This window comes from Microtus pennsylvanicus, chromosome 20 (assembly GCF_037038515.1).
Source record: "Microtus pennsylvanicus isolate mMicPen1 chromosome 20, mMicPen1.hap1, whole genome shotgun sequence".
Classification (NCBI taxonomy): domain Eukaryota; kingdom Metazoa; phylum Chordata; class Mammalia; order Rodentia; family Cricetidae; genus Microtus; species Microtus pennsylvanicus.
The window spans coordinates 24,979,525-25,001,018 of record NC_134598.1 but is presented as its reverse complement, the minus strand read 5'-3'; the positions used below and the strand labels follow the sequence as shown (position 1 = coordinate 25,001,018).

The window sequence follows — 21,494 nt, the reverse complement described above, 5'->3', positions numbered from 1 at the left end:
TATACTCTTTGGTAATAAGCATTCAAACATATGAGCCTATTTGTGGAGGTGGGGTCATTTTCATTCGGACCACCACAGTGGCTTTTGAACAGAGGAATGGATGAAGTGGAGGAATGAGCTTCGGATATTTAACATTAACATTTGGCATATCTTTGGTCCAGTCAAGTAAGCACACCCTTCTAATCTGTTTGTCAGGTCTGCCCAGAATTATTTGAAAGAATTTATGTAATCATAACTGCCATTCCTTATGCTGTCCTTGTCAGATACTTTGTCTAAATCATTACCACCCTTCGTTAATTTATCTAGAAGACATTACATATTTCTTTCCTCCGGAAAGGTTTGAATACAGTAAACAGCATCCTCCTGTGAGTATATGCCTGTTAAGCTATTGGGATCAACAAAATTTTGAAGATCTCTTTTGAGCCTTAATTTTTTTAGTCCATTTGCCATTTTCTTATTGTTATAAATCTGTTTTGCTCCATCCATTCCACAGCGCACAGTGTTTCTCTCACTCCTGCCTTGGAACAGCTTTTTTTTTCTGTGGTGCCCGTGGGCTCTTTCTACCTGAACAGGGAGAGGGGAGGTGCTGGAAGTGGGGGAACATTGTGCAGTCTGATGAGTTAGGTGTTTTCTTATGCCTGAAATAGGATGTCAACCTAAAAGCTTCACAGTTGCCGAAGTCAGTCTCCACCTCAGATCTTAGGCTCTTTAAGATCACATTAATTTTCTATTTTAATTAGCATGTGTGTTAATTAGGGTGCTTATTTATTAACATCACCTTTTACTCCTAAATATGTAGCCGAAGGTTTGACTAGAAGAAATAGTATTATGTAGTCTTGCATATATTACCATGATTTAAGTTGACTTTTAAATTAGTGAGAGAAATTACATATTAATGCCCATAATAATTTTCCTTTATATTTTTAGAATGTGTGAGACCAAGATGAAAGAGTTTGAAAGTGATATTGCCAAAAAGAATCAAAGTATAATTGACCTTAAACAGCTTGTACGAGAAGCAACAGAGAGAGAACAGAAAGCTAAGAAACACATGGAAGATCTTGAACAACAGGCATGTAATCATCTCTTAATGATAAAACAGTATATGTCAAGACAATCCCAGAACTGCCTGAAGGTGAAAACAATGAGTTCCTAAATAGTGTTCGCCCTAGGAGGCTCCTCCAGCGGGTGGTACTTAACTTACTTAACGTCAGCTCAGACGAGATTACTTCATTCTCTTACTCCCCACTTCTTCATTATTAATCATGCGGGGTAGTTTTCAAAGTACACCCCAGATCTGGCTAGTGCTCCACGTGGAAGCCATCATCTTAGGCCTGACTGACTGAGCAGTTTCCTGACTGTGCCCTGGCTTCCACTTGCATCCTCTCCCCTTTCCTGTACTACTGGTCTGTTCTCCACATGGTTGTCAAATAGTCCTATAGGGTATGGAGCAAACTGTAGGAGTTTTATCCCCTTCACCATGAATGAAACTTTGTAACAGTTCTTTTCACAGCCTGTGTATAGATAGAGATACAGTATATGGCCTGCATCTTCTGCAACCTGGTTCCCAGCATTAACCCTTTCGAACCTTTGAGCAACTGAAAGTCATTTTGACTTCAGCTTTTTATACCTGCTTGCTGTCTAGAACACTCATCACTATTCCCAGTATTCTTATAAGTGGCTCCAGAACTTCTGTGTTAAATGGAGGCCCTTCAGGGACTAGACCTGCACAGTCTGTCATCCTGTTTTCCCTAGATTCTTCTCCTAGACAGTGCTTTCTCCCCATCCTGCCATGTCCCATCCCATCTCATATCATGACAGCATCACCGCTTTCTTTTCCTCAGTAAAAGTTAGACACCTCTGTATGAGATCCCAGCCATTCTATGTGCTGTCCTTGCTACCTGGGCCTCAGTAGGAAGCTGCTCAAGTCTTGATGACTTGGATGCATAGACTAGAACACAGCTCTGGGAATTCATGCTTCCAAAGACCCAAAGCGCACGCCTTTAATCCCAGCACTCGGGAGGCAGAGGCAGGCGGATCTCTGTGAGTTCGAGGCCAGCCTGGTCTACAAGAGCTAGTTCCAGGACAGGAACCAAAAGCTACCTAGAAACCCTGTCTCGAAACCCCCCCCCCCCAAAAAAAAGTCTTATTTCCATGCTGAACTTTCATCCTCTAACTAACTTTTCATTGTGCTCAAAGATTGAGATGCTCAAAAATGTTCCTGAAGGTGTGGAGACAGATGAAGGGCTTATGCGGGAACTCCAGCGCCTTAGGTACATACATTTGACTACTTAATATTATTTGACTACTTAAATATTAAATGTCTTTAACGTCTTTTTTCTCTTTGCGTGTGCGTGTGTACACATGTACATTCTGGGTGGGGGGTGTGGTATGTGCATGCCACCTGTGAAAGAAGCACAGCTTGTAGGAGTCGCTTCTTCCTCCCAAGAACTGAAATCAGGCCATCAGCTTCACACCATGCACCCTTATCCACCTCTTTATTTTTAGAAAATTATTTTATACAGCCAGATTTGCTATACCTAAAGATTATGGTTTTTCAAAGTTGATTATTATTTCATCCTTCTAATATATTCACTCTTGTCTGAACAAAGAAAAGGGGAGAAACCCAATACTAATATTTCCAGATTGTAACTTAAATTTTTCTAGCAGCATAGAATTAAACTTTAGCATTGAAAAACCACATCCTAATGAAAGAGAAACAAGTAATTCTATGCTTCTAGGACTTTCTGTAGCTGCCTCTCATTGCAAGAAAAGAATTTTTGAAAATAACATCAGGACTAAGAGTAGGAAAAACTTAGATTTTGTGTTGTTTAGGAATGAAGCAATGAAGCCTGGAGAGGAAAATTTTCCTTGATGGCCCTGCTGCAATCTCTTAGGGATATCCTCCCAGCATACACCACCAGAGTCAGCTCTGATCTTGATGAAATGCTGCCTGTGTAGTTTACAGAGTGACACCGTTTATCTTTCTAACATGCTATCATTCTTCTCTAGATTAGCCAATAGTCAGCTGGATAAAGAAAAGGCTGAATTGATCCATCAGATAGAAGTTAACAAGGACCAAACTGGAGCTGGAAGCAGCACACCTGGTAATGTATTTTGTAGAACTTGTTGGCTATTCCAAGTTTTTGACTTAGGGCTTTCCTTTTTTATGTTTCTATAGTACCAAATCCCTGATAAGAGTATTTAGAACTGTTCTCTCTCAGGCTGTGACACTTCAAATTGCTTATACTAAATGGCCTAAGTTTTTCATCTATGGGTTACAAACTTAATCATAGTACATTTCCAAGCAATTGATGCTGTCCTTTGCTTCCATCTTTCTTTTTTTTTTTAAAAAAAAAAAAGATTTATTATGTATAGTGTTTTGCCTGCATCTATTATTTCTGGATGCCAGAAGAGGGCACCAGATCTCATTAGATGGTTGTGTGCACCATGTGGTTGCTGGGAAATGAACTCTGACCTCTGGAAGAGCAGCCAGAGCTCTTAACCTCTGAGCCTTCTCTCCAGTCCGTGTTTCCACTTTTGAAGTATAGGTCCTTGAATCCCTATGAACATTTTCTTGTGAATGTTACTAATTGCCTTAATTTTAAAACTATAGCACTATTTTTTCTATCACTAATAGAAATGTTCCTTTTATTCCTTTCAATCCCTGTCCTGGAATTAGCATTCATTCCCCTATATTGCACAGTTATACACAAAACAAATGTGTACACATACAGAATACAGTTGATCATTACTTGCTGATCTATATTTGCAAATGTAACTTTTTATCACAATATGTTTATAATGATTATAATTTATAATCAACTCACAATGCTTTTGCAAACAGGCACAATGACAAATATAATAGCCTCCATGTTCCCACCCAGGATCAACAAGGTAGTGTCTGGCATTATTTCAGTTTTCCTACAGAGGTGATCTAGGATAAAGCATTCAGAACAACTATAGCCTGATGGGAGTTTGAATCTTCGCTCTGACACTTTCAGTGGGACAACCTCAGAAAGGTGGCTTAAGAGCATTTTCTTTTGAAACTAAAGAAAATGTAATCGATCAGGATGAGTTGTTTGCAGCATCTAAAGTGATAGTTTGTGCATGGGTTTGCATGTACTTGCATTCCAAGGAACTGTGGTTTGAGATTTGCTAATTGTACCAAGTTCACAGGATAAAAGTTTAACAATTAGAATATAGACCTTATATGTCTATTGAGTTTTTAACTTAACAGTGAAAGAGTATAGACCTTATATGTCTATTGAGTTTTTAACTTGACAATTAAAGAGTGTAGACCTTATATGTCTATTGAGTTTTTAACTTGACAGTTAAGGAGTGTAGACCTTATATGTCTATTGAGCTTTTAACTTGACAGTTAAAGAGTATAGACCTTATATGTCTATTGAGTTTTTAACTTAACAGTGAAAGAGTGTAGACCTTATATGTCTATTGAGTTTTTAACTTAACAGTGAAAGAGTGTAGACCTTATATGTCTATTGAGTTTTTAACTTGACAATTAAAGAGTATAGACCTTATATGTCTATTGAGTTTTTAACTTGACAGTTAAGGAGTGTAGACCTTACATGTCTATTGAGTTTTTAACTTGACAATTAAAGAGTATAGACCTTATATGTCTATTGAGTTTTTAACTTGACAATTAAAGAGTATAGGCCTTATATGTCTATTGAGTTTTTAACTTGACAATTAAAGAGTATAGACCTTATATGTCTATTGAGTTTTTAACTTGACAGTTAAGGAGTGTAGACCTTATATGTCTATTGAGCTTTTGTATTTTTTTCTGGCATGCTATCTGTCTAGCTTCTCTTACTGCTCTTACTACAGAGATCTTTTGAGCTCTGTACATCATTCATAGTTTCAGTAATTCTGTAGTGTGCTATTGAACGGATAGTGAGCAGTTTACCCCAGGATGGATTTTGGTATAGTTCCAAAGCTTCTGTATCTCCTAACATAATTGTGTCATTATGTGATAGTTTGATAGAAGTGTCATGTTCTGCCCTACAGGATATATCTGAATAATTTAAACTATTTCACAGAGATACTAATGAATCCTACTGCTATTTTGTATTAATGTGCAAGATGATTTGTGGGAGGCACTGTGCTAAGGACTTTACAAAATTTTTACTTTATTCTTATAATGCCATAGGATCAATACTGTTGTCTTCATTTTTACATTTGATAAATGATTAATAACCTATCCTCAAGATCACAACGATTAGAAGTGTCACAGGAAGGTGAAACACTAATTCTATGAAAGTTCAGAACTCCTTGCCATGCCAGGGTCTTAACCACTGGGTTACTGTGCTTCGCTAACTAAAAACACCATTCATCTATCTGGAGTAGGTATGTGACTGCTAGGGGACAGCTTCGTGTGCTCTCGGCACACACAACAAAGACCTGTCAATTCTGTTGGCATTAGGCAAGTTCTCTAATTTGTCTAAGCCCAAACCCTTACATTGCTTATGTCTTAAGAGAAGGGAGGAAAGGTACCAGTCACATTTCAGAGAGTACCTGCTTCCAAATGAACCTGTTTGGATATTCCTGAATCAGCATTTAAAGATGAGGACATTTACAAGACCTCTGGAAGTTGTTCTATACATTTTCTTGCTTCACTGTTTGACCACCAGTCTGTACATAATATATAGGAGCTGACTGTGGATGAACTAACAGACATGTGCATATGCATGTTTACTGGGGCACTCCACATGGGAGCTAGGTAGAGGATCAGCCCAGGTGTCCATCAACAGATACACTGACAAAATGTGCTGCACATATATGGGAGTTTTATTAATCCATAAAAATATTTGTAAGAAAATGGTACTACAGATTACCTTGTTCAGTAAAATAGGCCACCAGTCTCAGAAGACAAACATTACATCTTTTCTTTATATGTAGGATCCATGTGACATGAAAATCGAATGGGGGATTTTGCCTTACAAGAGAAAATGGTTTTTTTTTTAAATGATTTGAAACCTTGTTTATGTTTGCCCTTTGTCTCTGAGTTATAGGAACCACGTCAAGAAATGCAAAATACTCCATTCTTTGTCATGAAAACTTGTTTTCATTATTTCCTCAAACTTTAAACCATGAGTGTATAGAGCCACATGACACTGTGCCTTAACCTTTGTGCTGTGTGTCAGCAGCTGACTTCTCACCGAGCCGTCAGGACTGGGCTCCTTCATCTGGGCCACACACATGTCCTGGACGTTTTGCACATAGTGTAAAAAAAAAAAAAACCAACATGGAAATAGCCAAAGCTATTTGGGGTGGCGGGAGAGCATAAATGGCTGGCTTACCATTTTAGTCCTTTGCCTGTATATTTTGTACCTAACAAATTTTACTGGTTGTAGGATTTTTCTCTCAAAAATAGGAATTTCTCTTTTTAAAAAAATAGAAATGTCTCTCATATAGAGGAATAACCCACTTTTCCAATACCTAGCAGCTACTCCTGTGTCTGCTTGCTGTGGATGACATTGCCTACTAGTGATAACATAGAAGTATACCTGAGAAGGGCTCCTGCCATACAGGACCAGATGATCCCAGACTGTAGGCTTCATAAACTTCCTGTTTATTCTGAAACAAATCCTCTATCTTTAACTCTTTCACAGTAAACAAAAATGTGGGTCTACTTTTCCTATTTTGGCAGATTCTGATCAACTAAAGGAAAAGATAAGTGATCTGGAGACGCAGCTCAGAAGGTCAGACCTAGACAAGCAACATTTGATGGTAATTCTTATTTATATCTAGCTTCAGTATGGCCGGGGTTCTGTGAAAACAGCTTTGGGAAACAATTTTTATGATCACCGTCTTTAAGTCTGTGCCTAAAAACTCATGATTTATTTCACACTTACCTTAGTAGTACTAAGGATATAATTTGACTCATGACAACTTTTTATTAGACAACAGGTAGCAACAACAAAAAATCAGACATACAAATAGAAAGGAATCAAGAATAAATTTCTTTTAAAGCCATAACAAATTACCTCTTAACAGTTTTTTAGAATTTTTTCTTAATTTGTGGGTCATGTTGAAAACAGTATTTCTAAGTACCTTTTGAAGTTATGGTCAGAGATCTTTTCCTCACAACCTTTCTGTGCTCTGCCTTAAGACCCAGGAGCACAGGAGCCTGGAAGTGAGCCCTGGCTCATCACCGGGCATTGTAAACCGCGACTGGTGCGCATGTGCCCTTCACATTCGTTGCTTGACTTTTACAAATCCCAGGAGTCCATGATCATAAATATTATTTATAAAAGTTAAAACACCAGAAAGTTAAAATACTGAAAACTCTTAAGACATTAACTTCCATGTAATGAAGAGCAGAGTCCCTTTGCTTGCCTGAGAACATCTGATGCCGTTCAGAGAAAGACTTTTGTTAGCAAGGTTCCATTGCACTATACTTTATATTTTACTGTTTATATTCTTTGAGTTTTTATGTTTGTAATCAAATCTTCTAAATTTCAAATGAAAAACATATATTGCTCTATGTGACTTACAGGAGGAAATTAAAAAGCTGAAAAAAGAACTGGAAAATTTTGATCCTTCGTTCTTTGAAGAAATTGAAGACCTGAAGTACAACTATAAGGAAGAAGTGAAGAAGAATATTTTATTAGAAGAGAAGTTACAAAAGCTTTCTGAGCAGTTTGGATTTGAATTACCTAGTCCCGTTGCTGCTTCTGAACAGACGGAAGATAGAGAAAGTCCTAATAATTTCCCTATTTATTAAAGACCACATTTAACTGTAGATTTAAAATTATTTTATAAGTTAAAAAATTTCAGCTGGCAGTCAAGCAGTCTCTGAACTACAGAAGTCACCTCTTAAAATACTGTATTTTTGCTTAAAGTCATATTTAGTTTTAACTTGACAGAAAAGTATATTTTTGAAGATGTGAATTATTTATTGCTATCCAGTGTACAATAAGGTATGATATTCCTATTTTTATAATGTCTTAAATTTTCTAAAAGCATAAAAATAATCTTAACAATTTTACCATTTAAAACTGAAGTTTCAGATGTACTTATTTTATAGTTTTGTGTTAATATATTCAAATCCTTTGATTTTGATAAACACAGATACATAAATGTTTATAAGTTATAACAGTTTGCCAAATAGCTAGAAAAATTAAATAGAACCTTGAGTTATTTTATCTTCTGTAAACATAGCAGACTCTTCAATATTAGAAAACTACAATAATCCAAACTATATTTACATTTTATACATCAAATATTATATCTTTGAGCCTATCAAATTTCTGCTTATCTATTTTTGAAAACTGACTAAACAAACACTCTTTATCAAAAGCATATCCATATTTGTTTAGGTTCATGTTAATAATAACTGGTTTGGAGTTCATGTAAGTATCTGGAAGAGGCCAGCATAGACCAAGGTGGTGGCGATGGACCTGTAAGGAGGACAATGTGACATTAGCTTTAGTCTGTAAATAGAATCTTAATTTACCTGTAAATACGTACTTTGGGTGCCCACTACAGGTACAATGTAAGGGTCTGTCTTATATTACTCTTATTTTAATTAAATGTCATAGCTCTTCTTTTGACATAGTGCTGTCTGTCTTCCCCATTAGAATATGAATTTTCCTGAAGGCAGAGACATTGTTTTGTTAATTCTGCCAGTACCTGAAAATGCCAGGAACATAATTAAGGGTTTCTCCCAAATTTAATGGATATAAGTCTGTTGGTGAATATAGGAAAAAAAAGAAAAATGTGAGGCAGAATCTAGCGTTACCAAAGTGGTGGTTGGTTAGGACATTGTTGTGTAGCTGTTTCCTCCACATGAAAACGCCCCCTCCGGAGGGAGGCTCTTTAAGGCGCTCCGTGAGTCTGCAGCAGCACTACCACAGGACAGCCAGCTACCAGGGATGTGCAGGGGGTTCCCAGGACCTGCTTTGTGAGTCAGCACTCAAGCTGGGGGGGGGGGCGCTTGAGTGATTGATCGTGATTGATCCTTATCGACTACTGCTTCTGGGCCCTCCATACTCCATGTAAGCAGCTCCTTCCCAGATTCCTGTAACCCCAACAAAGTCAGGAACTTACTAAGGTCCACTAACGAGTCCTTTCTTTGGTCTGTCCTCAGCACGTTATCTGTGGCAAGTGAGTGTTCATATCTCCCTGGGACTACCACACAGTCACAAGACAGACAGACAATTATGTTTTCATAGATGGTAATGAAAAGCAATTAGGGGGCGTTAAGAAGGGGCCATTCCATGGGAAGGCTCAACATACCTAGCAGCATTATGCAGAAGAAATAATGTTCATTTGTGAAGAATGAGCACAATGGATAGAAATGTACGATGAATGCTTTAGGGAGGGCAATGTAGTAGTAGCTCAAGCAGGACTCTTTCCTAAATTACAGTGAGCGCGCCTAGCTGAGTGTAAAGAACAGAGATTTACTAGATTAGACTTCTCAAGAACTGAACAAGTAGATGCATGAAGTAATGGGAGGAAGGCTTAAAAATAATGAGTCCAGGTTTCTAATTTCAGTGAATATGTGGAGCCGGGAGTCCTAAGAACAGATTCAGTTTTGAATGAACATTATGAATTTCAGATACCAGGGAGAAACAGACAAGTCCAGGGAAAAGAGCACAAAGCATAAGACAGTTCATCCTGTGTAAGCTACTCTTTTGCACATTTTTACTAAACTCCCTATTAAGTTAGTACACGAAGTGCTGAGTGAAAGTAGGCTCCGAATGTCTCAGAGAACACAGTGGGCCACAGGAGCCCCAAGGAGGGGAATGCATTATCACTGTAACTCCGAAGCACATCCCGGACATCCCGGATAGCCAGTGCCCGGCCTAACACCATCACTGTATACAGTGCTGTCTGCCCCTTCCCATCAACTCAGTTCTGTTTTAGCTCACAAGAATTATAGGGAATTAGCCAGGCGGTGGTGGCACACGCCTTTAATCCCAGCACTCGGGAGGCAGAGGCAGGCGGATCTCTGTGAGTTCGAGGCTAGCCTGGTCTACAAGAGCTAGTTCCAGAACAGGAACCAAAAAGCTACGGAGAAACCCTGTCTCGAAAATCCAAAAAAAAAAAAGAATTATAGGGAATTATACTAACTGCATGCCAGAATGAATAAAGTCTATCCAGTTCAGAGTGTCATGTCTTGGTCATTACCTTAATTAAACAGCCATCACCACAGTGCCACACAATCCCTTCGATTTTACCCTCATGGCAGTCTTCAAACCAGGACAGCAAGTCGTTGTGTTTCAGGGTCGGCAGGTTTTCTACTTGGAAGGCTCCATGTGGTATGAGAAAGTGCAGCGGATATCTCTTGCTTCCTAGCCCTAAATGGTAAATTTCCCATTAGCTATTCTCAGTCACATTCTTTTCAGAAAGAGAAAAGGTACCTCCCCAAATGTATAAATGTCTAAACATTTAGGAGCTACGTTAACAAAAAGGTTATTTGATTTGATTTTCTGTAGAGAATAATCCAAAGTGCATTACATCCAGTTCTCACTCAAGTGTGACACTATTTCCAAAAACTCTGTCTTACTTTCGTGTACCCTCTACACTGGGAGTTGGCACAATGACCTGCAGACCAGGTCCAGACAGACACCTATTACCTATTGTAAGTAATTTTAATGGAATGTAGCCTTAACCATTCATGTAAGTACTGCTGATAGCCCATTTCAAAGATACAGTTAACAAAGCTTAAAACACTGGCTATCAAACATTTTCAGAGAAAAACATTTGCTAGCATGTGCTATCTAGTTAGCTACATTCTGCTGTTAGTGGTTACCTAACATCTTTGATCCTGTATGTAAGCTTAATACCCATCAATCAACCTACTTAAATTTGGGTGTATTATTTTCAGATGTGTAACTTGTGTTTACACTGCATTTGCTTAACTCTAAAACTGTGTTACTGTACCTGTCAAAAACACCCGATGGTCCTAATAAAGAGATGAATGGCCAATAGCAAGGCAGGAGAGCAAGGATAGGTGGGACCAGTGGTCAGAGAGTATAAACAGAAGAAAAAATCTGGGGAGAAGGAGGAGCAACTAGGGAACAAGGAGAAAAGGCCATTGGAGCCAGCCACGCAGCAGCCATGGACAAAGAAGTAAAGAAAGGTATGCAGAAATAGAGAAAGACAAAAGCCTGGAGGCAAAAGGTAGTAAGGATAATTTAAGAAAAGCGCAAGAAACAAGCCAAGCTAAGGCAGAGCATAACTAAGTTTCTGTGTGATTTATTTGGGAACTGGGTGGCAGGCCCCTTCCAAAAACCAAAAGGGTCAAACACCCACAACATGTGTATGTTTGAATACAAATTTCTGTGGAATACAGGTTCGTGCAACTGCGTTGTGGAGACAGGAGGTCAACACTGAGTACTTGTTAATTGCTTTCCACCTTATATTTTGAAAAACGGCATGTCTCCTAAAGCTCAGTGATTAGGCTACCTTGTCTGCAAGGCCCAGACAGCCTCTTATCTGTGCCTCTCTGGCTCTTGGACCGGCATGCACCACTGCTGCCCAGCTTTTAACATGGGTGTTGGGGATCCAAACTTTATGGACTGGGCCACCTCCCTATACCTTCAGTCAGCTTTTGGTCTCTAGAATTATTATAGCTTTAGAGTCTTTATTCTATTTTATGATTCTCCTTTCAATTCTGTACTCCAGCATACCACTGATTTACTCAATTCATTTCCGTTCATTCTTTATACAGTATCTGGTGCCAATTCTTCCCCTTGCCTGTGTTTACTAATGCTAAAGTGATGATCTAACGGAACAGTGCATTTCACCCAACTAATTCCCCTAAACTTACAAAGCAATGAAAAGCTACATCTCAGTAATTACTTTCCATGAACAGTTGTTAGAGCTGTCCTGGGAAGGATAACTGGATAAAGGCAACCTGCCGCATTAATGAATCACCATGATTAGCCATCCACACATTTTCTCTTGAATATAACATTTGGAGATTGCTCTTTGATATAAGAAGAGGATGTGCTCCTAGGAACTGGATGCGAATGCACTCGCTGCTGCTTCAGTACGTTTCTCGGGCTGACCACAGGAAGTTCTCTCTGGAAAACATCCTCACTCACCGTATGGGTTTCCATTGATATTTGTTCCTATCAGTTCCAGGGTTTGCTCTAAAAGTTCTGACAGGGGCACGGCACTGATTTCCAAAAGTCCAGGCTCATCAGGATTGTGCCGTAGGACCAGGGCAATTCCAAACTCATAATTCACCACAGAAGAATGCCAGCAATACTGCTTGCTGTTCTTTTCCACTGGGACCCAGCCTGTTAGTTAAAGAGAAGTCAGTGCTATCACATTGATTCTATTAAAAGACGCAGGCATTTGTTTGATTATTGGTTATAAATATTCCTTATTTTTTAGATTCCCTATCACACAGACACTTAAAATCAGTGAGAAAGTTAACAATTTTACTGTTTTCCTTATAATCATAAGGGTTCATTTGCTTATTCTGTTGGGGTATATTAGCATGAACTAAACACATTCTTCAGAAAAAGCATCTTGGTTCAGGGGCAACTAAGCACTACACTCAGACAGCATTAAAACTCTCTTCTTTTAAATTTTATTTTAGTGTCTTTTCTAACTGCCTACCCTCCCTCCTGCCTGATATTGTCACTTTTTTTCACTTAATAAAGCAAGTTCTCTGTATCATACTACAGTGTCAATGGTGCTCCACATTTATATCCTTCCAATCCGGCTGAGTAATTATCAATTCCTTATTTGCCGTTGCTGTTTTTACTTTTATTGCTAGGCTAAGCTCCCTCAATGTGGAAAACTTGCTGCATCTGAAAGAAACAAGCCACTCTGACCAAACACCTTACAAAATATTCTCACCCTTGAGAAAGATTCAAACTCAAAAGATCATTCCTTGCTATGTCTTTATAAACTGTAAAGACTTTTCAATAAACTCGACTCAGGAACTTCGCATTATAAATAAAAAGAAAAGCTAGCTTAAGACAATTTTCCAATTAGACCCTTTTTGCCTGTTTCTTATACTAAACACAAAACGATTCTGGGATACCGGGAATGTGTCCGTTCTCATCAGGTACTGGCTTCCCATTCTGCCGCTCTACTTCCTTTGCTGGTACCCAGCACTCTGGGACAGGCCGGAAGTCTTCCTCTGTGTTCCACAGGTGCGCTGCAAAGAGTCAGTTAAAGCATCAGACAGAGGACAGGTGCAAAGTAGAAGCGGAAAACACTACATCGCTGGCAGATGTGAAAGGGACTCTATTTTCCCTGTCATGTGACTACATTCCAAATTAGGGGACTAACACTACATTTTCAACTTTCAGTACATTTATGCACATTACAGCCTAAGGTATCCAACAATCTGCAAGGATTCATGAGTTTTTAATTTTTTTTATTTTGGGGGTGTTTCGAGATAGGGTTTCTCTGTGTGATAGCCTTGGCTGTCCTGGAATTTATTCTGTAGACCAGGTTGGCCTCGAACTCTGTGAGATCCACCTGCCTCAACCTCCTGAGTGAGACTTAAGAGTTTTAATATGTACTTCCTATGCCGTACTTTATATAGGTGTATATATGTTACATATATATATATGAGTAAAAATAATATATATGTATAATATAGTCATCAATGCAATAATATTAACTATCCTTTAATATCTGTCATTATTTTTCCCATGCAAACCAAATGAAAATGTATCTTATTAAAATACTGCATGTTTAAACATTATAGACTGATACTATAAAGAAGTTACAGAAAGGGGGAAAATAGTTTTCAGTATTTGTGTGTGTACACATGTGTGTATGCATGTGTGTGCATGTCTGGGCACTGTGCCACTGATTTAGCTCTAAAAATGAATTATATATATATATATATATATATATGGGTGTGGGTGTAAATATATATATGTGTGTGTATATATATATATATAATTATTTTCACAAGATATATATACCTAGAAGAACTATAGCAATAATTTCACAAATTTCAACTCTTTAAATCTGAAAAGTTTGAAGAAAAACCCACTAACCTTTTGAGTTTTCTTTTGAATGTAGAAATTTTTTAAATCTTTTCTCAGCTTGTTTGTTAGGTTTTCTATCTAGTCGAGCCCAGAGGTATGGCTGACCTAAAAACATAGGGAAAGTCAAGAGGAAACAAAATTCATCTTGCAAGACATTTCAGAGAGGAAAAAAGAAATCAATAAACAGTAGTCTTCTCTGTAAGAAAACGCCTAAGAGAACAAGGAAACACATGATGCTCAGCACTGAATCCTCATCCCAGCGTGTGAGGATGTCCTTTGTTAAACGTGAGAAAGATGCATGGTCTTTTTATCAGAATGTTCCATGCTCTCTTCCTAAATTTTCACATGAGAGCAGAACCAGGTGGCTGTGTTCCCACCTCCCCTGAACATGACAATGCCATGTGGGGTTAATTCTGGCAGACGTGGAAAAAAGCCGACCTATCTGGTCACTAGACACAGAGGGTGAGGGTTGCTTACTCCTGGGTGTGAGCAGTCTCAGGGCACTGAGTTAGCTTACAGTTGCCACTGCTTCCTTAGCGGGAAGATGCCTACACGACAAGGCACAGCAGGAAACTCCAACTAAGACTCCACCCTGAGTTCCTGACACACATCAGTAGCTCTTAACCGGAGAAAACCGTGTCCTGCTGTGGCTATAAAGCACGACAAAAATACAGATTTTTCTCTGGTCTCCCCATACCTGTGGCTCTGTAACAGACTTACTTCTGAAATCCTTACTTTAGTATGTGTTTATCCGTTTGTCATCTTTGGTCCTGTGAGCATCCTTGAGCAGTAAAATCTCTAGCTCTCTAATTGTTCCCATCCTGCACATCACACATAACACACACTGAAGTTTTTTTTTTAATATAAGAGCCTGATAAATCTTACTCAAATATATAAATCAGAGGCAGTGGGGAATATTATTTTCAGGAGCAAGGATAGACGGGGTTAGATGACACAAAGTATAAATAGCAGGAGACCCAAGAACGAAGGAGGAGGAGGAGCAAGAGAACAAGGAGAAGAGGACATCAGAGGCCAGCCACTCAGCTACCCAGTTATATAGCAAGTTCCAATGAAAGAAGTGAAGAAAGGTATATAGAAACAGAAAAAGATAAAAGCCCAGAGGCAAAAGGTACTCAGGATAATTTAAGTTAAGAAAAGTTGGCAAGAAACAAGCCAAGCTAAGGCCAGGCATTCGTAAGTAAGAATAAACCTCTATGTGTGATTTATTTGGGAGCTGGGAAGAGGGCCTCCCAGAAAAGTCAACACAGAGGTTATAAAATTGTTAAATACACTATAATACTATTACTAGCTACTCATATACATAATATAAAGAGCTAGATAAAAATATATTGTTTCTGGTTGAGTAGACTTTTTGTCCTTTTTACTGGTAAACATATAAAATGCTTTCCACTAACATCCATTAGGATAGCTATCACCAAAAATAATAATTTCCTAGTAGGGAAATGGAAAAAGTGGAATATCTGGAAGCTAGAACTTCTGTGTGACCATTATGGAAAATGTATGATGGGTATTCAAATTTTCTAAATTAGAATTAACATATGATCCAGTAATCTCACATTTATATAGGTTCATAAACACCCCCCCCCCGGCAAAAAACTGGAAGCAGTACTTTAGGAGAGATAATGCATTATTAATTGCATTATCAATGGTGGCATGAAGGTAGGAGCAACCCAAATGCCTATCAGTGGCTAAATAGATAAATGAAATGTCCTATGTACATATTAAACAATTTTAAAAATGTGTGCAATCTGACACAATCCAATCGGGTAAAATACTGAACTAAAAGAGCAAACCAGCCACAAAGAGACAATTATATGACTTACCAATAGTCATAAAGTAGAAGAAACTAAGAGGCTGTTGTACGAAGCCGCTTGTTTGTTCCCCACTTCTCAGCCCCGAAATAATCACACAGAAACCATATTATTTGTAATATTGTTTGGCCAAGAGCTTGAGCGTACTTCTGGCTAACTCATATCTTAAATTAACCCATCTCTACTAATCTGTGTATCGCCACGAGGCTGTGGCTTACCCGGTGAAGTTCAGGCGTCTGTCTCTGACAGAATTTATACAATGAAAAAGATAATACGTTTAGTAAACATGGGAGTTGTATTTTACCTTTGTGGTTAGTAACATAGCAACACGTCCCATCCACCTTTTCTGTGGCGATGGCATTGTACACATCTGCCTCTAACGCCTTTTCACTTAGAGTTTCGGTGGCCAAAACTTTAAATGGCTTAAAAGAAGAAAGAGAAAAAAAAAAAAACTGGCATAAGATATACAGCCTCTGACTTCACACACAGGCTCACATGAACTAATTCCCTTAGTCCCAAACAATTGTCTCCCAGGTCTCACTCTGCAGCCCAGGCTGGCCTTGAACTCACCATCCTTTGGCTGTAGCCTCTAGTTGGGAGATTCCCCTCCTGCCCCACCACAACAGCACTCCCTCTCTGTCGTGTGATCACATTCAAATTGATTGTCCATGTGGACTGTGATCTACAGGCTTGTCCTCCACAATGGACCCAGGAGCTGTGTCCTATGCCTATGCACTGACCACAAGCATTGCACCTGACACTGGAAATACAGAGAAGTACCGGCCTTTAGTGAAACTCAGACGTTAGAGGGCTATGACAGAAATAAAATGCATCACATTATTACACGGATGAGTACTAAAGAGGAAAACACGATGAAAAGGCACAAGGAAGTGCTCTAAGGAGGCAACATCTGAGCAGATCTGACGTGCAGAGGAAAGGCCCACAGTCAGGGCATCCTGTGTCTGAAGAACGCAAGTCAGCCACTGCGTTTGGAACGAAGTGCAGGTAAAACATGCTTACTTCATTCCAGAGTGTGCCTGGTGGGTCAAGACATGGGATTCGCCAATCACAGTTCTCCGAGACTCTTCAATGAGATCTTTACAAAACTGACTTTTTCAAATCGTACTTGGTTCTTAGTTGTGGGGAGAGTCTAGTGATGTTTCTATCTGAGCTCACATTTTCGGAAAAAGAGAAGATGAAGACGGCTCCTAGTTTGAGTTTTTAAAAGACTGACTTGCAAAGCTGCAATCTACATGCTTATTTTAGATGCCCATCTAAAAATCTTTATGGTTACCCATTCAACTATGTTTGTGAAGCTTCCTTATGAAATGCATTTCCTAGTATGCAGGCCAGACCAGATCCAGTGCCGCTGCCTCCTGGTGAAACTTCCAGCAACTACTACGGTAAGTCTACCTTAGGTGGTCAAAGGTGACCAGGACTCCTGGAATTGAAAGGCCCATTGCTGCTCCTGGCACAAAGCCTAGTCAACATCTGAGGCCAATTTTGTGTTCTAGTTCTACCCTGCCCAGGTTTCATTGTTAAAAATCACCAGTAATAACTTGCCTGCTGTTTCCCTCCGAGGTTGCTTGCTTTGCCAGGGATTCCCTTCCTGTTCTTTTCATCTTTATCAACAACTAGCTGTCTACAAGTTTCATTTACGACTTTGCTACTGTCAGGAAGAAAATAAAGTGTCGGGGATGGAATAGGGGCTACTTCTGAGATCCTAACAAATTTTTGGCTATAATTTTTATTTATGAGAAAATTTTATGCTACTATTTTATAGTCTAAATCAGAACTTTCACTTTATATAATAAGGTAATAATAATAATAAACACTGCACACAAATCAAAGGGAAATGGTGGTCAGACAAAATTCGGTACTAGAATACTATACTCGTTTCATTGATTTGTGTGAGGTACATGTATGTATGTGTATGTGTGTGTGTGTGTGTGAACATGTATGTGTGAATACATGCCCATATGAGTGCATGTGGAAGCCAGAGGTTATCACCTTATCTTTGGAGACAGAGTCTCTCCCTACACTTAAGAGCATAGTGGTTCTGGTTGGTAAGCTCTAGGGTTCTACTGTGTCCCCTCTGCAACTCGGGGGATTACAGACACGTGGGTGCTGGGACCGGAACTGAGCTCCTCGGATCTGTGTAGCAGCCACCTTCCAAGTCCGTGATCTACTACTTCAGTATCGACTTGTCATCGGTGTGTGACAATGGGACCAGGAGGTATCATTCTAAGTCATTGTGGCAAAATGCCAGCGACAGCAGGTATGTGTGTGTGTGCGCACGTGCATGCCTGTACTTATGTGTGTGTGTACATTTTTAAATGTATAAAATTGCAAGGAGGGTGACTACGCCCTTGGAGTTGTTAATGACTGTAAAATGTTCCTCCCATGGGGATCATTCCTCTACTACAGTTTACTATTTACTCCTCCACCTTGTGACCAAACTACGGCAAAAGCAAGAAGCATTTGTGTACATAAACAGGCAATGCGGATTGATTGGGTGCTGTGCAATTTCTAATCAGGGATGAGTAATTTAATCAAGTTTTATTAAGATCTACTGAAAAGCACTGAAGGTAATTCAAGCAGAGTGGTTAGCCTGGGAAAAGCATTAATGCTTAATCTGTTTACAAGATGAAAGATGTTAAAGCAACAACTCCACACTGAGATTTTAAAACAGACTGGGCCTAATTAAGAAGAGACTTTGGATAATTACTTGGACACTATGCTGTAACCAGATAGCTTTAACTATAAAGAGATGAGAGGGTGTTTTTTTTTCCCTAGTATAAAGTACTTTTAAAATTACGCCCTACCCACAATATTCAAAGCTGAGAATCATGATTAAAATGAATCATCAAGGATGAGTGTTTTGCAATACTTGGATTTATTATGATTTTTGTTCTAAATGGCCAGCAATACCGATACTGAATACTAACCTTAGAGCTTTACTAGAAAATATAGTGGGGCTCATTCTGGTAGCAAGTACAACTTATTAAGTAGTACCGTAAACAACATTATGACATTTTAAGTGTAATAACGAGGCAGTAGGAAGGAATATGGAAAGATCAGATGTCAGGAAAAGGTAAGAAAACATCAAGGTTGACGGAAAACTGGCAGGAAGACTCCCAGAGTCCTTCGAATTAAAATTTGACAAATGTTAATTCATGTGTCAGTTCCTAGCAGCAGGGACTAAGAGATAACAGGGCTTCTCCTTAACTGCCATTTAATCTAAAAGACAAGAAAGGGGCCCGAGGGAGGAAAAATGAAGCTCTAAAAGAGGGGGAATAACAGAGCACAAAAATAAAAAAGGGTAATGGTGTGTGCGAGGGGGTGCAAACTGGAGACTTGGGGGAGATGTGCAGCCTGCTGACGTGGAGAGGGGACAACACAAATTATGGATGAAAATGCTAAAAGGAGTGGTGGTGCACGCCATTAATCCCAGCACTCGGGAGGCAGAGGCAGGCGGATCTCTGTGAGTACGAGACCAGCCTGTTCTACAAGCGCTGAGAGAGAGAGTCAAAAGGAAAGCTCTTACTTTTTATGCTAACTAAAATAAACAAACAACCCACAAGAACAACAAAAAGGCCAGAAGGCCAATCGCAGAGTGGTAAAGGTGAAAAAGTGTGAAATTGATTTCAAATGCACATGCTGACTGTGTCTGAGTTGAGAGGTAAAGAATTTTGCTATATATCAAAAAATCACGCTGATAAAAACTATCTATTAACTCACTTACGTTCACGCAAGGCTCACTCTGTAAAACACATTAGATGACTAGAAAAACCTTAAGACGGGCACTCCGAGTTAGAATTAAGCAAGAAATGACACGGGGACTGACTTTAGCGACCTAGTCAGGCTAGCTGTCAACATTGCCATGGGTTTCTAGGACACAAGAGGTAAACAATGCTTTCTCATCAGACTCTTGATCGACAGTCGTTCCAAGTTAGATGACCCTGATATCTCACTCACTACTCAGGTTTTTCACTCAACGGTGCTGGCGTGGGAAGGAGGTCACTAATTGCGATGTAGGTTTTCAAACCTGCCAGAGCAAGTTTGAATCACTTGATCTGGGAGGGGAAAATAATAATAATAATAATAATAATAATAATAATAATAATAATAATAATAATAATAATAATAATAATAATAAAAGAGAGAGAGATTCTCTCCCACACTCCTCACAACGAAGAAGGTCCACGAAGCTGGAGCTCAAGGTGTACTTCACCCAAACCTCCCCAGCGCTGGAGAAGCCTCCCAGCAGCCCAAGTCGCCGGGTACCTGATGCTCCCGCTTGGCCGAGGGCTCGGCTTTCACCTCAGTCACAAACACGCACGGCATCTTCCGCTGCACCGAGCCCAGGCGGCTCATGGCGCCACTCCGAGTCTCCTGGACGCAGGATCCCGGCCGGAGGAAGCCCTGCAACAGGCAGCCAGAGAACAGTACCCAGTCCAGCCAGGGTGATCCTTCAGGGCCGCCGAAGGACCACCCCGAAGAGGGGCGGGGACGCATGCCCGGAAGCGACCGCCTATTAGCGGCGCATTCTGGGAGTTGTAGTGCGGCGTTGGGGCTACCGAGCTCGCTTCTGCTCGTGCGTGATTCCCAAATAAAAAAAGAAAAAAAACAAGATCCGTTACCCGGTGTTGTGTACTTGGCCACAACTTAGTAACGATGATATTTTCGGGACTTAATATCCAGTTTAGGATGCAACTTGGCACGTTTCTCCTGAAACTGACTTGTCTGCTTTTTCTTTAAGAATTTAAAGGGATTATAAGCCCGGAGAAGTTTAGAAAGATTAGACATTTCCTAATGTGCAGACAAAACCCCTGATTTTCCAGGAATAACATTAGTAAAACTCTACAATTAACAGAACTGGATTTTTTTTTAAAGCTTCCGTTTGAATTTATCATCGTACAGTGTCTAATTTGGTTCTTGATGTCCTTTCCAATGAGTAAAATTTAGACAAATCCCAAACTGTGGAAACATCAACAAACGGCAGCACGGTCAAGGTTTTCCTCGGACTCCAGCAGAGAGCTTGAATTGTATTCAATCAACTATCAAGCTGAAAATAACATGCTTAGCTTGACTTGCTATCCAAAACGACATTGGGTGGTAAATAATAAAATTAATGCTTGCATAAAAATAAAAAGTATTACATTTTAGTAGTAGACCTATCTTACCGAAGCCTGAGGCCATAAGGAGATTTTTAACCTTACCATCTTAGGTAATTGGAAAAGCCAACTTTTATTTCTATAATTTTTAATTAATTTAAATAATTTAATCAATTTGTATTTTTATAATAATTGCTTTATCATCACATATCCAACTGCTCAGCATTTTATTAAATTAAATAACCTCATCTGCCTTGAAAGTATATGAGAGGACTCTCAGAAGAATAACAGTATCTCTAAAAACATGCTCGTAGTTTTGTGATTGCTGGACTCAGAATGGAGGGTGTGAGTGAGGAAGAAATTGGCTATTTTGCGATCTTTCTCTTCTGGCACATAATTTTTTCTCATAGGCAAGCACACACACAATTTTATTCAAAACAAAAGAAACTGAGGGGTTGGGGTGGAAAAAGACTATACCCACATGGTTCTGGCTCTGTGCTGTTGAAGCCAGAAACTCCTTAGCCTCTTAACTTCATGAGTTGGTAACTATTTGA

At 39.3% G+C, this 21,494-nt stretch overlaps 2 protein-coding genes across 3 annotated transcripts in view; one reads left to right on the top strand and one right to left on the bottom strand.

Annotated features, from left to right (window-relative positions):
* The window catches only part of Cep290 (centrosomal protein 290), a 79,513-nt gene extending 70,940 nt beyond the window's left edge, over nt 1-8,573 (top strand). The window contains exons 49-53 of one of the 2 annotated variants that reach the window (XM_075954625.1): nt 928-1,069; nt 2,197-2,270; nt 3,010-3,104; nt 6,668-6,747; nt 7,517-8,573. In XM_075954625.1, the coding sequence (XP_075810740.1) occupies nt 928-1,069; nt 2,197-2,270; nt 3,010-3,104; nt 6,668-6,747; nt 7,517-7,744 (619 nt within the window). In that variant the 3' untranslated portion in view covers nt 7,745-8,573. The remainder of the gene's footprint in view (nt 1-927; nt 1,070-2,196; nt 2,271-3,009; nt 3,105-6,667; nt 6,748-7,516) is intronic. The other variant, XM_075954626.1, reaches the window with a different exon arrangement.
* On the bottom strand, nt 8,232-20,315 carry Rlig1 (RNA 5'-phosphate and 3'-OH ligase 1). The gene is made up of 7 exons (XM_075954627.1): nt 20,111-20,315; nt 16,128-16,245; nt 14,001-14,096; nt 13,028-13,144; nt 12,075-12,272; nt 10,153-10,322; nt 8,232-8,420 (listed from the first exon to the last, which is right to left on the bottom strand). The coding sequence occupies exons 1-7, from the start codon at nt 20,198-20,200 to the stop codon at nt 8,232-8,234; spliced, it is 978 nt and encodes a 325-aa protein (XP_075810742.1). The 5' UTR covers nt 20,201-20,315.
* Nucleotides 20,316-21,494: the final 1,179 nt, after the last annotated feature.